This window comes from Seriola lalandi, unplaced genomic scaffold, assembly GCF_002814215.2.
Source record: "Seriola lalandi dorsalis isolate HSWRI2012SDOR001 ecotype SW California unplaced genomic scaffold, Sedor1 jcf7180002054376, whole genome shotgun sequence".
Lineage (NCBI taxonomy): Eukaryota > Metazoa > Chordata > Actinopteri > Carangiformes > Carangidae > Seriola > Seriola lalandi.
In genome coordinates this window covers 382734-397733 of record NW_019524929.1, presented here as the reverse complement: position 1 = coordinate 397733, position 15000 = coordinate 382734, and the positions used below count along the sequence as shown (strand labels likewise).

The window sequence follows — 15000 nt, the reverse complement described above, 5'->3', positions numbered from 1 at the left end:
ACTAGAGAAAAATAAGCTTAGAGAAAAAAAATAAAATTATGTTTGTCATGAGTTTGATCAGGACATTAAGAAAAAAATACAGCCCCAAGTCTGAATTATTATCTAGATCCATGTATTGCTGTCAGACAGACGACTATTTCTTCATGTGCACATCTTACTCTCAGGCGGCAGGCTTCGGGCCGGTGATAATGTGGCTTTAGGATTTATGAGTAGCCAAATAATAGCTGTTATGAGAGGCATAATGCAGTTCAAGTGATGTGTTTTATTGCAATCCCTGAAATAGAAAGCCATACCGTCTTTCATGCAACTGCTGCCTGGGCTGTAAATAATACAAATAAACCACAAGACTGTATATTCCCGATATAAGGATTTCTAGACATTTTCTAATAGTGAAGATTTTCAAGTGCAGATTCTTTGTCCACCTCACATTTCCCCGGACGTGACTTCTGAACGTTTTCCACAGTGTTTTACAGTATGTTCTGTATCATCTTGTCCCAGTGCTTCACAGAGGAAATATCAGTCATACACTAATGTATTCAAAAAGATTTAAACATGGGATGCAGCTTTATATTAAATGGAAACTTGTAGCTACACATATCATATGGCATCACTGAAAAACCTTGAGATATTGACTATGGTTAAAAATAGACTAATTTGTTATTTGAAGCTATTGATATAAACTAGTACGTTTTTATTTCTATTGCTGGAACAATGCTTCGCCCTACAACATGCGTTTTTGATAATGGGCCTCCCACAGTTTAAGCGATTATGGCTTGTTTGTATGAAGAACAGTAAGTATGAAGCTCAATCTAAAACTTTTATCTTGAATCTTTATTATAATAATTAAAAGTGCTGCAACTATTGATTATTTTCCATTATTGATTAGTCAGCCTATAGTCATATAATAGAGAAAAATGCTCATTGCACCTTCCCAAAGCTCAAAGTGCTGTCCAAACAGTCCAAACCACAAAGATATTCAGGTTACAACATCGTTTTATAAGCTGGAACCAGTGAATATTCCACATTGCTTTTGAAAAATAACGTTACATAAATAGTGTTCTGTTGATCAACTAATCAATTACTCATCTTATAATTTCAGCTGTAATATTAAGTTTCAGGCTGTAAACCACTATGCTGGAGGAATCAGCAAATGCTTCTTCTCTCACATCTTACACATTACACATTTTATTTATTTATATGCCATAGTTTTAATTTCGCAAACTTTTAATCTTGTGCTGTTTCTTATATCATTTCTTTATGTATTCATCAGTTACATTATGTTTTTCATGCATCTCTGCAATATTTGCTTCTATAAAAGATCTTTATGAATTCATTAATATTAGTATTCAAATTATGGTGTTGCATATAAGAACAGAAATACATACATAGAAGAAGAAGATGCCCGATAAGACATGACATTGTCGTAAAATATAAACTGTATCTTCTCATCATTATTAGTTATAACAATAGCACAGTCTCAGCTGGCCACACTTTTCTCAACATGGACGTTTGTTCAGTTTGGCAACAGTAAAGCTTCTGCCCTCAGTTAGTCTACAGTGGGATGGCTTTGTCTTTTTTTTTTTGGAGTAATGTGATATTGCGGCTGGATGGAGGATCAATATTAATATCTCAGTTCTATGGGCACTACAGAGCCAATTGGGTGTTGCCAGTAGATCAATGGATCTCTCCATTATTGATTGAAGAATATTTCAGCATAAAAGCTCCCAGCTACAGCCAAAAAGCCTCTTTAGTATAGAGCACTGAGAGGAGAGCAGAGAGCGATCCTACTTTCCCTCCAACCTTTTCTCATTTGAACGAGCTGTATAAATAGAGATCATCACTGTAATAGTCTTAGCGGGATAATTCAATTTAGCTCGCGCTTCGCCCTCATTTTCTCCACATTTGTCTCTACAGCGTGTGTGGACTCTGGCCTCTTAATTCGCGTCATAAACTACCAACAACAGATGCTGTAAAATTGAGCAGTTGATCATTCGATATGATCAAACAAGCTGCTGCAAATATAGATTTCTCCAAAATCAGGACTAAGACGTACAATACATACTATCTGAGATCTATCAACACGCTTAGATTGAATGCTCTAAGGAAGGAAAGAGAAACAGATGTAGATGTGAAGCAATCGAACAGTAAACATGGCTACCATCTCATCTCTTCCTGTGCTGTGTCAGTGTGTTTGCATGTGTGTGGTGGTGTGTAACTTCCCTGGCTCCAGGGTCTAATGGGGAGCCCTGCTGAAATATTCATAGTGTCACATTAAGTTTGCAATATTTGCACTGGAAAACAACCAGAATACAACCTGAGCTACCAGCAACATTACAACCACTCAGCTCGGCCTTTAGCGTGACAGAGCGTCGTATGTGGAGACGGAGAAAGAGAGCGATCGGTCTTTGTTTAGAGGCGTTAATAAGCGTTGCAGATGAGCAGCCAAGTTAACATGTTTGTGCAGCGATCAGAGCGGAGAGCGTGGGTATTTTTGCAGCCTTGTTTCTCGAGATAAGGAAAACCAGAATAGACTGCAGCTTTCTGTCTGGATTTCCAATTTGTCTCAGTGCTGTAAAATATTAGTCAAGACTTTCATACTGAGCCCGTGCAAATATTTTAGTAGAACTAAAAATAAAGAAAAATACAAAGATTCAGTGAGTGGATATAAATATATCTGCCAGATCTACAGAAAAGACACTTGTTCCTTGGCCTGTTGAAACTGTTTTTGACATATTCTGCTAAGGTCAAAGAAAAACAGGCAGAGCGCAGTAGAATAATTATCCCGAATCGCAGTTTTAACACAATTGTACACAGGAGTTCCTTTGCATTTATTCAACTTCATCAGTTTGGCCTCGAACTTTACGCTGGCTCCTTGTAAAAGATGGGCTTAGTCATCTCGAGTGAAAAACCACTGAATTACTCCTCATGCCCAACAGATATGATATCAACGTGAATCAGCCTTCACCTGTTTGGTTGAGGTGCTGGGGTCAGTGTGGCGAGCTTTGGCGGAGACCCTGCATTAAATCTCCTTTTTTTCATGCATTCAAGGGCACGGATACGTCAAAATGCTTGATACAAATATAATGTGAGATATCGTGAGAGCACTCCGCTCACAGGTTGTGTTTACAAAGAAGGCCGAGTATTTGAACTGAATATCACTTTGTATAAATTGTCGTCTAGTTAGTGTAGGCATGAAACTACCATTTACATTATGAGCATGGCTGACAAAAAAATTGATGTTTTCTGCTTCATCATTATTTAAGGGAATTGTATTAGCTTCCTGTCTCATCCGACAGGGTTATTGCATTGTGCTTCTGGGAATAATAAACATTACTCATATGGCTCCGACACAGACAGTGATGCTTATTTCCCTCATGAATATGTGCACACAAAAAGACAACATGAACATACAGACCTAAAAACGCTAGCCGGAGCTTGTGGACAATAAACAACCGGACTGCACACATGCGCTGACAGGCCGTGTATTGATGATGTTGGATAAGCGAGGGAAAGGGGCAATAAATGGACAGTGGCTGTCAGCAGCAGGGAGATGGAGATAACAGGGAAGAGAGAGGCAGTCAGGGGCGGGAGAAGGAAATATGGACCGGCTCGGAAAACGGAAAGATGGAGAAAGTGTAAAAGAAAATGAGACAGGTGAAACGGGAAACAGGAAAGAGCAGGAGATTAAAAAAAAAAAAGATGGGGAGGAATTACGTGTTGAGTTTACAGGAATGAAGAGAGTCTTCATTGATCCAGAGACAGAGGCTATCATTCCTGTTCAGTGAACACAGCAGCGCTCCAGGGAAGGGGGGTGGGGCGGACTTAGCGCATCAGAGAGGAGCTCAGAAACAAATTCAGCTTCAGTAAAATGGTGAAAAAAAACAGCATCAGTGGTTTGCAGTTTTTTTAATTTCCACTTTAAAAAAATAAAAAATGTAACAACTGTGCGTGGATTTCACCTACATCAACTTTTAAACATTTGTTTTTCTTGCACTGCTAACAGCCTCTCAAATAGCAGGTTAGAAGATGACAGCACTGGTACCAAGTTAACAGTAAGCAGCCGGTGTTTATCATCAGTGGGAAAGTGTGAGGGAGTTGTGAGAGGGAAAAGATGCAGCACAAGAGCAAACAGATGCCAGAGTGGCAGGGGGGGAAGAGCAGGAAAGGAGGAGGAGGAAGAGGTGCAGAGCAATTGTTTTTTTTTCTATGCATCGTGTCTCTCAGTCACACGCCTCCCCTCCTGCGTGTGGTGTTGTGACAGCTCTGCCCAAACTCGACCACTTACACAGATACAACTACAGTCGGCTACAGATGGAGTGACGGCGGACAGGAGGGAGGGAGGGATGGTACGGGGGAGAAGAGGCAGGGGAAGGGAAGTGAGAGATGGAGTGAAAATAACCCAAAGCTACAAAAGACTGGCAGCTGGGGGGAAGTGCAACACGGCAGAGGAGAATAGATAGAGACAGAGCGGAGGCACGAAGAGCGCGATAGAGACGGAGAGGATAGCAATAGAGATGTTCAGACTGGTTGACTCACTCTTATGATGTCAGATCTTGTATGAAGTGTGTATCGAGCTGTGCTGACGTGCTCCAGCCGGCAGTGATGAGCAATGCCATGGTTCAAAGGCTTTGCATTCTCAATACACATGGATAGCCATGCAGCTCTCAAAGCTGGGAGTGAGGGCAGCGGCAAAACAGAGAAAGTCAATAGCGTCGCTGATGTCCTGCTCCTGCATGCTTGTACAGTATAGGCCTATCTGATATAATAAAATTCTTTTTAACTGATGCCAAGAGAGACACAGATGGCTGCAACTCCAGATAGAGGCAGATGATGATGATGATAATGTGTTCTCATTACAGGCGGCCTCGGGGCAGACACAGAGGAGCGGCTGGTGGAGCATCTCCTAAACCCAGCCCACTACAACAAACTGATCCGTCCTGCGACTAATGGCTCCGAGCTGGTTACTGTGCAGCTGATGGTGTCGTTGGCCCAACTCATCAGTGTGGTGAGTGTGCACATGTCTGGGAGTGTGTGTTTGAATCTGTGCGCACCTTTCGCACCAAGAGGACGATTCAGTATGATACCCATCATTTTATTTTGATTATACATAAACCATAATCACACCTGATCTGTTCACCAAGTGTCATGGAAACCAATTCAGAGCATTTTGAAAAAGATTGCAAAAAGAAAACTGTGGTGAAAGAAATAAGAACAACATTAAAAAAAAAAGTATTCAAACCAAAATTTAAAAATGCTTTCTCCCCTAATTATTGGCAACTACAATAAACCATGGCTAGAATGAGAACAAAATCAATGTAAAACCACCTCAAGTAGGAGAGCTTCCCCTCCTACCAATCAATCAATCAAGTAACTGAATTAGTCCAAGACCAACACAAACTCCTCAGCTCTAACATCCGGGTGGAAAACCAATAAAATCACTAAATCATCACTAGCACTGTGTAAATACACCCCAATTTGGCACAACACCCCTGTCTACTTTCCATCATGGCAACAAAAAAGAATCACTTATCTCCACCATTCAATATATTAATCCTGGGAGAGACAAGTCCCTCCACTACCAACAATTATAACTCCATACTTAAATACAAAATTACTGTAATACAACAAACAACAAGGTGAAATGTTTAAAATGGGATTGGCTGACACAGTCATGCCACTTAGTGCTACCAACCAGTTCAATCCCTTGCAGCAGTAACTAAAAAAGTCTCCGCTGCGTTCAAAATATTGATTAAATAAAACCATATAAGTATTATTGGAACGTGTCTTTAATGTATAAAATTTTAAAGTGCTCACTATTCATCCATAATGGGCTCCAGTGTTACACTGTTATATATTGTACTTGGATGATCATTATTTATGCAGTAAGCAGCATTTTAATGTTGTAGCTAGCTGTGGTAGAGCTAATTCTATTAATTTTGTATTCTGTTGAGTGGTTTTAATGACGCAATGCAATGTTTATGAGCTCATTAGGCTACAGATGATTAAAATCTGCAAAGTAACCAGCAGGTTCCCTTATCAGAGAAATGTAAGGGAGTAAAAAGTGCAATATTTCTCTCTGTAATGTTGTGGACTAAAAGAAGAAAAGTTGCATACAAATAAAATACTCAAGTAAAGAACAAGTACCTCAGATCTGTATGTGAGTATAGCACTTGAGAAAATGTACTTAGCTGCAAACAAGCTGCAGATTGAGGGTAAAACCACCAGTAAAATGATCCTTAGAAGTACATTAGTAAAAACCATCATGCTTTACCACCATTACTGTAAGCTTTGGATTCCTTCAGTGTCAGTCGTTCAGGAAATCAATCAGACCCGGTGATTATAACCGTTAAAAACACGGTATAAAGCAGATTCACATTCAGGGTGTTTTCATACCTGCGCTTTTCTCGGTTCGTTTGCCCCCTTGGTGCGATTCGTTTGGACAGGTGTGAAAACAGTAATTGCAGGTGAGGACCAAAACAATCGCACCGAGACTCTTCCGAGAAGGTGGTTTCGGTCCGGTCCCAAACAAATTCTGGAGCGGTTCGTTTTTGGTGTGGAAGAGTTCTGAACTCGACCCGACGCCACTAGCAGGTGAACTATTAGTTTTGAACTAGACGGTTGCCGTAACCTTCTTCCGGTGCCAGACAATCTGACCAATAAGCGGAATTAATGTTCTCACGTGGTTTGCAATGATGCATTTTCGGTCGCTTGAATTTTTTCTCTGTGTGAAAGCAAACGGAACGAGGGGGAAAGTGCTACAAGTTTACAAACTCATCAGCTGAATCGGACCAGAGCAAACGAACCTTAGGTGTGAAAACGCCCTTAAAGTCAGTGTTTCACTATCGCTGTCCGCGGACATGAGACCTCAGGGAAGCGCTGGGAGCTGAGATTACAGCTAACCTTTGTTTTGATTGTTTCTCTGATAACTTATGAACCAGACATTCTGGAGGATGTTTCCGGCAGCCCAATTATCCATACTGATTATCCAAACCGATAGACACACCCATAAAGTAGTTGCACTTTAAAAAAAATGACTAACATCAAGGCGCCCCAGCAGCTCACCTAGTAGAGTCCGCTCTACAAAGGCTTGTTCCTACCCTTAGCAGCCAGGTTTCTACTCCTACACTTGGTCTCCATGTCACCCCCTCACTCTCTCCCTGACTTTCCCATTTCTCCCACTGTAGCTATCCAATTAAAGGCAAAAATGCCCCAAAACAACTTTAAAAATCAGTGATTCACCAACACGTCAGCAGACAGTGAATAGCTAGAAACTAAGATTTATTAACTTTGTTTCTTCACTAAATAATGAACCAGACATTCAGCAGGTTTTTACCGACAGCCAAATGATCCACAGAGGTTTCCTCCTCTCCATGACAAACGGGCCAGGGGATTAAAACCACTAAAAGAATTAAGCAGTTTCACTGTAAAAATCAGTGATTTGCTGACGCTCTTCTGTGGACATAGGACAGGGCAACTCCAGCAGCTGGGAGCTGAGCTGCCTAACATTTGCCTTGCTCTTTTCTCTGATGACTTAAGATCCATTTGATTTGATATGATAATGTAGTGCACAACTCAAAAAATATATAACATAGGTCTAATAATTTTTAGACATTTTAATGTGGAAAAGTTACATATCATAACCTTAAGGGGCCAATTCAGTGATTTTACACATAAAATTCAGTTTACTCATTATGCTGAGTACGACTCAGCTGTTGAAAACAGTTGAATAATGTCTTCTGTGGCTCTGGAGGAGCTTTCTAAAGTCTGAGAAATTAATCCTGATGACATAATCAGGGTTATCTTGGCTTGAGCTTGAAGACTTCAGTTTTTTTTTGCCAGTGTTACAAACTGGGACATGGAGTTTGAAAGACATTTGCATTAACAAAGCAGGAAGGGTTTAATGAATGATGCTATCAAGTTGCATATTACAAAGCGTAGGATCCATTGTTTTTGAAGCACGACTCAGCCTATAGGGACCCAAAGTCAGGATATCCCGGCCTCGCTGCCTCCATGTTATGCAATTTTGTTTTAAAAAAATCTGTCACTCAGATGTTGGAAGTGCTGTAATGAATCACTGAGGTGCCCCTTCAGTCACAGTTTGTAATGTCTTCTTCCTCTGCAGCATGAAAGAGAGCAGGTGATGACCACTAACGTCTGGCTAACACAGGTGAGACTTCTCACTCTTTTCCTCATCTTGCCATCCCGTCTCAACATATTGTAGTAAACATCCTGCCACACACGGAAAGATTGTTGAAATACAGACCAAACAGTGACTAAAAGATTTAATTTTAGATGGTTTTGCCTCAGATTCCACAGTGTGACATCCAGGTCAGTGGAAGTGACTCACAAACCACTAGGGACTTGAATGGTAGTCACAGTGCATAGACAAAAAACAGCCACTGAATAATACCATAGTGTTATCATACTAGTAGACCATAGCATATGAGCAGTGGTCCAGTTAGTGGAGGGGAAAGATGCATCTCTGCATTCCACGTTTCACTGGTTCTGTGGCTGGTAGACTCTAATCCTTCCCCCTTACTCCTCATGTGAAGCAGCGGCTCTTAGATGTGAGATGACTGGTAAAGTGTCAGACAGTGAGAGAGACATCAAACCATGCACGGCCTCGAAAAAACAAAATCTGACAGGAGAAATATGAGAAGTGAGTTGAAATTTATGAGCAAGAATCAAGGCTTGTTCTTTTTTTACATCCAAAGCACAGATAACTGATGATAACACAAGCGCATTGCACAAAGTCTGGAGCCCCTATTTCTCTGCTGATTTTGTGATTTATCATTACCTCACCCTGTGAAACCGGGGAATAATGCGACTCTGACTGAACTGTGACCCTCTTGTACATGGCTGGCTCTTTGTAATGCTTACAGCTGAGGCCTTTAACATGTAGGTGCACGCATTTACACATACAAGGTATACAAATGCATCCACCCACACACATCAGCAACATATGTGCCTGCTTTTGGGGGCAGGTGTTGGAGCAGATAACACAGGCAAATGTTCAAGTTGGATGTAAATTTAGATCTATAAATGAAACGCTTAGAGTTCCCTAAACAGCCTCCTGTGTCACCATTATTTATTATTTATTTATTATTTATTTATTAGATTGTGTATAGCTTCATGCTTTTTTCCATCTTGTTTGCACACATGCACACACACACACACACACACATGCTCATACACTTGCACCTGAGCAAGGTAGGATTTATGACATGTAACGGAGCATAGCATGGCCATCAGTGCTGTATGGATTCCTGGCCGTCTGTAAGCAGGGGAGCCAAGGACAGCTGTCCTGAGCCAAGACAAACTGTAATGACCATAATGCATCACAGTTACTGCAGACGACCTAGCATGGGCTTTACAGCTCCAACATGGCTGTAATGTAAAAGAGCCAGACAGGGCTGCTGTTACAGGTCACACAGGCTGCGGTGTGGCATTGGCTACGACTGACCCACAACATACAGAACAAGATAATGCTGGTCTTTTACACAAGGTTACACAGGGGACATACAGATCTTTGCTTATGCACACACACACATGTGCGGGAACAGCCTTACTGTAGATGCCATTTTAATCATGCTGATTGGTTTGTGGCTGGGTGTGTTTAAAAGACCATTCGGGGTCAGGGTTGATGTGAGCTCTTTTCTATCTCTATCTCTCTCTCTCTCTCTCTCTCTCTCTCTCTTTGGCTTAAAGTTAAAAGTATGATGTAAGCGTAGGGAGGACAGACAGCACAGGATGTTCCCCAGGCTTACGTGGCCTCTGATGCGTTGTATTGACCACCGACTGACTGGCGACCAGACGAAAAGATGGAGAGAGAGACTTTCTCCTCTCTGCTCCTCACAAGATGTCTTTTCTTGCTGCTATGTGATTGGCCGATGAGTGACTAAGCACTGTGTTTTTTATTGGCCCTCAGGAGTGGCAGGACTATCGTCTGACTTGGGTCCCTGAGGAGTTTGATGGAATGATGAAGGTCAGGCTGCCCTCAAAACACATCTGGCTGCCTGACGTGGTGCTCTACAACAAGTGAGTCACTCACTCACCCTCCTGTCCTCTCTTCAGAGCGCTCCCAGGAGACACACACACACACACACACACACACACACACACACACACACAGGCTCTGGGAGGCGTGCATGCTCATACAGTTGCACAACAAAAGCACGTACTGTAGGATTCTCATATTAAACTGATAATAGTTTAAAGCTAACTCCCTGTTGATGTGATGCAGCTGCCACCACTCCGAGTCACTTTGGATAAGAACATGAATGAAACCAGACAGGACTGAATATATCCACTGAAATCTGCTCATACCACTCATGCTACTTTATTACACACTATCTCCAACTCTCAGGAGACACCTCAAAGTTATCGCATAAACATGTACGGTACAGATATGCAAATGCAGTAGTAGATACAGACAGATTTACACATACAAACACAAACTACTCTTTTTTCTCTAAATATTTGCATAACTCCAAACTAAAATATAAATCTGTAAGTTTTGAGTCTGCCACCTGCAAGCCTTGTCTACAGCGTGTACACCCTTTGTACATTGTGTATGCACCCTGTTACCTTCAAGTTCCCATTAGGTACAGTGCACGCAGTAACTCGGAAACCAATTCCCATACTTTGTGGTAAATTAATTAAACACCAATTTCCATAGGAATATGCAGCATGGGAGAACTGCATAAACTATAAATCTCATTTTTAATTAAAGTCTTAAAACTATATTTTGACACAGGGACTAGATGAAGATGAAGTCATAATGCAGGACCCACCTGAGTCGAAGTTGTATTGAAGTGGTGCAAATTCCCAGACAAAATCTGTGATTAATCAAATTTAAACTTATTATCAACTTAAAATAGCAGATGATGAACTAGTATTTTGGGGCTGAGACTTGAGGATCAGTCTGGATGATATGGTTGAAATCAACCATATGGTAAATGTTTGCAAAATTACATATATGCAAAACAAAATAATCATAAAAATAATTATATGTACAATGCAGGGAATTTTGTTCGACTGTGATGAGTTATATAACACAAAAATCTTCACATTCAAAACAGAAACTTGATCTGTTGGTTTGTAATTAAAAGTTGCTTGTGTGTCTGAGAAGTTAAGTGTGTCTTAATGTAATGGAAACTGAGTGTCAGCCTACTGTATGTAAATCAGCTCATCAGAGTACAGTGATCTGTCTGGCCTTCTCCTCTTTCCCTGCCTCAGTCCTTACTTTACTAAAGATTAAAAGATCCCTGACCCACCACACTCTGGATAAAATGATCCTGTTAATCCCACGTACCCCAGGCCGACGAGCTCCTCCAAGTCTTCTCCATTGCTTCCAACTACTGTCAGTTACTTAAACTGGAGGATTATCTCTGTGTATGGCGGCACTCGAGTCTCAATTTGATTTTGTAACTAAATTTGCAGGAAAGCGCTTAAGAATGTACTTGAGTAGGTGGGTCAGTTCTGTAAATACAGTCAGAAATGATGTGTCATATCCTACACCATTAGCCATAATTAATTAGTTCCCTTGCCAAAATCTCGAGTTTAATGGAAATTCAATCCACAGCTTTAATGTTGTCATTGGACTTCTGATCAAAGTGGCTAATTTGAGCTGTTTGGCTTGACCCAGTCCGACCTGTGAGCTGTTTCCTGTCTAGACTGTGTGTTCATTTGATCCTGCTTCCTTGTTCCTTATGTTTGTATAAACAAGTGTGTGTGAGACCCCGCTGCCCAGAGACACCTCAGAGTCTCAACATCGTAACCTCTCTATCTCTGTTTTTGTGCGTGTGTGTGTGTGTGTATGTGTGTGTGTGTGTGTGTCCTAGAGCTCTGTAATGAATGTGTATTGCATAATGAGATGCGTCATGTCCCACAGTTTATAAGACTCAGGGGAAATGTGGCCTCTCATTATAATTTATGTTTACAAAATTGTTAAATAATAAAATCACCACATAAAGGGTTCTGTTTATGTCTGACTCTTCTATTTTTGTCCGTCTCGTCTTCCTCTCTGTCTCTGTCACCTTGTCTCTCAGTGCCGATGGGGTGTACGAGGTGTCGTTCTACTCTAATGCGGTGGTCTCCTACGATGGCAGCATCTTCTGGTTGCCACCGGCCATCTACAAGTCAGCCTGTAAGATCGAGGTCAAGCACTTCCCCTTTGACCAGCAGAACTGCACGCTGCGCTTCCGCTCCTGGACCTACGACCGCACCGAGATCGATCTGGTGCTCCGTGCGGACGTGGCCAGTATGGATGACTTCACGCCCAGCGGGGAGTGGGACATCATCGCCCTGCCAGGCAGACGAAACGAGAACCCAGCTGACCCCACCTACGTGGACATAACGTATGACTTTATCATCCGCAGGAAGCCTCTTTTCTACACCATCAATCTTATCATCCCGTGTGTTCTCATCACCTCGCTGGCCATCCTGGTCTTCTACCTGCCCTCAGACTGCGGAGAGAAGATGACGCTCTGCATCTCAGTGCTCCTGGCCCTCACTGTGTTCCTGCTGCTGATCTCCAAGATTGTACCACCCACTTCACTGGACGTCCCTCTGGTGGGGAAGTACCTGATGTTCACTATGGTCCTAGTCACCTTCTCTATCGTCACCAGTGTGTGTGTGCTCAACGTGCACCACCGCTCGCCCACCACACACACTATGCCCCCTTGGGTTAAACTGGTGTTCCTCAACAAGCTCCCTGCCCTGCTCTTTATGCGCCAGCCTAGGAACAGCTGCGAGCGCCAGCGGCTGCGCCAAAGAAGGAGGGCCCAGGAGCAGAAAGAGGGTGGGCGCAGCGGGGAAGCAGGGGCCTTGATGGTGGGTCTCGGGCTGGGTGGCGCTGGCGGGAACGGAGGGGGAACCTCCACAGGGGTTTTCGGCAAAGAGGACAGTGACCCTTGTACCTGCTATGTGAACCGAGCATCTGTTAAACAGTTTGGAGGGGATCTGGGAGGTGCAGGAGGTGGATCCATGGATGGTCTGAACAGGGTGAGGGAGGGCCGGGAAGGGGGCTCAGGAAACCTGCCAAGGGGGCAGCAAGCAGCAGGAGGTCCTGCTCTGACTCAGGCTCTGCTGGCTCAAGCCTGTCCGGGCTTCGAGGAGGCTGTGGAAGGAGTACGCTTCATCGCCAACCACATGAAGAGTGAGGATGACGATCAAAGCGTGAGTTTTACTGTATATTTACTCATTAATACATTTTACAACATGACTATAATAATCTCTGTTGCTCCTCATCAGAGCCCGACCAACACTAGACTTTTTGGGATGACAGTGATATTGATACTTGGAAAGAGAAACAATATATCGGCCGATATTCTTTTTAAGTAAGTAAGGAAATAACATAAAAACATAGGTAAAGATAATTTATAGTTGGATAATAAACTATTTTCTGAGATGACAGTATTTTAATTTTCTAAAGTAGCTATAACTTTTTTTGTATTAACAATGGTTACAATCATAAACCCACAGAGAACTGTCACCTGACTCTGCAGTTTCCCTCAGCTCTATAGCTCTACTTTTCTTTTTTTTAGCAACCTTTAGCCAAAAAGCTCTGTTTAAGCTCATTGTTTTTGGTTTTATGGCCTCACAGCTCTCATCTGTATAATTTCCAGCTGCAGGAGGTTTAAATAACTAAAAACATAAAACACATGAATAGATGATTTGTTAGAGTTAAACACAAAACACAAAGATAAAGTGAAATGTACATGCTGGTAATGCCGCCAGTAAATCCTTCAATTTCTTACCATCGTACACCTCAATACCAATATATCTGAGACAAACAGATTAGGTGATAATACCAGCCTGCCAACGTGTCGCTCAGGCTCTTCTCCATATTAAACTAAAATATTATCTTGTCTATGTGTGGATAACATCATACCATAAATCAGCTTCTTTTGTGGGAATATGTTAGTAGTCATAAAAAGCATTCTGAGCAGCACAGATCTGTCCTCTCAGTACCATATCATGTTATAGTCATGAGAGAGCTGGACAGCCGTGACGTCTAGCTGTGCCATCTGAAACTTATGCAGGGGGGGGGGTCGAGTACACCAGAGCACAAGCAAAGGAGACGGATCTGGTGATGCAATCATAGCCCTGTGAATATTCAACACAGACATGTAATTATAGCAGCGGTGTGACGTGTGCACAGAGAAGACGTACAAGAGGAAAAAGCGCTGGAATGGAGGAGCCGAGACAGCGGGGTGAGGGTGGCATTATTTATCGCTTTTCTTCAAGGCATCTTAGGAGACCAGGCGTCTCTTCTGGAATGAAAGAAACTGACACGGGAATTAACAATCCTCTGTAATTCTGTCCATCATCGCCATAGTTACCACCCCGTCGCCATGCCGACAGCTTTAATATCCTCCCTCTCCTGCCTCAGTCCTCCCCCCTCCACCCGCCTCCGCCCCCCTCCTCCTCCTCCCCAAGTCATCATCACTGGGGTTACAGTGTCAGCACACCCTCCGTCTCTCTGCCCTCCATCACTCTCTCTTGTCCCCCATGTCCTTCTCCTCCTCCTTGACTCGTGCCAGACCTCATCAGCGCTTTGTGGCAGAAGAAGTCTCTGCTCACATTAACCCCTCACCTCCATTAACCCTCTGCATAGTCAGAGGCAGAGAGGTAGATGGAGGGAGAACGTGGGTGAACGTGATTCTGCTCACCTTAATTTTTTTCTCTTCACCCCATCCCATACCCCTTTTGTCCCATCCCCATCCACAGGTGAGCGAGGACTGGAAGTATGTTGCCATGGTGATCGACCGCCTCTTCCTGTGGATCTTTGTGTTTGTGTGCGTGTTCGGCACGATGGGCATGTTCCTGCAGCCGCTCTTTCAGAATTACACAGCCAAGACCATCACCAGCTCGCCAGGCTGACCGTCCCCTCCCCCGGCCACGAACACGCTGACAGACAGCTCCCCCTCGACCAAACAGCACAGCAGGACAAGAGCCAGAGTTTGGGAGGGGGGGGGGCGGGTCTGGGTTTTATTG

The 15000-nt window shown here is 42.9% G+C and overlaps 1 protein-coding gene across 1 annotated transcript in view; it reads left to right on the top strand.

Moving 5' to 3' along the window:
- The window catches only part of chrnb2 (cholinergic receptor, nicotinic, beta 2), a 22408-nt gene that overhangs the window by 4457 nt on the left and 2951 nt on the right, over positions 1-15000 (top strand). The window contains exons 2-6 of the mRNA XM_023408893.2: positions 4860-5005; positions 8123-8167; positions 9929-10038; positions 12051-13179; positions 14734-15000. The exon at positions 14734-15000 is cut by the window's right edge and continues 2951 nt beyond it. Of these exons, the coding sequence (XP_023264661.1) occupies positions 4860-5005; positions 8123-8167; positions 9929-10038; positions 12051-13179; positions 14734-14886 (1583 nt within the window). The 3' untranslated portion in view covers positions 14887-15000. The remainder of the gene's footprint in view (positions 1-4859; positions 5006-8122; positions 8168-9928; positions 10039-12050; positions 13180-14733) is intronic.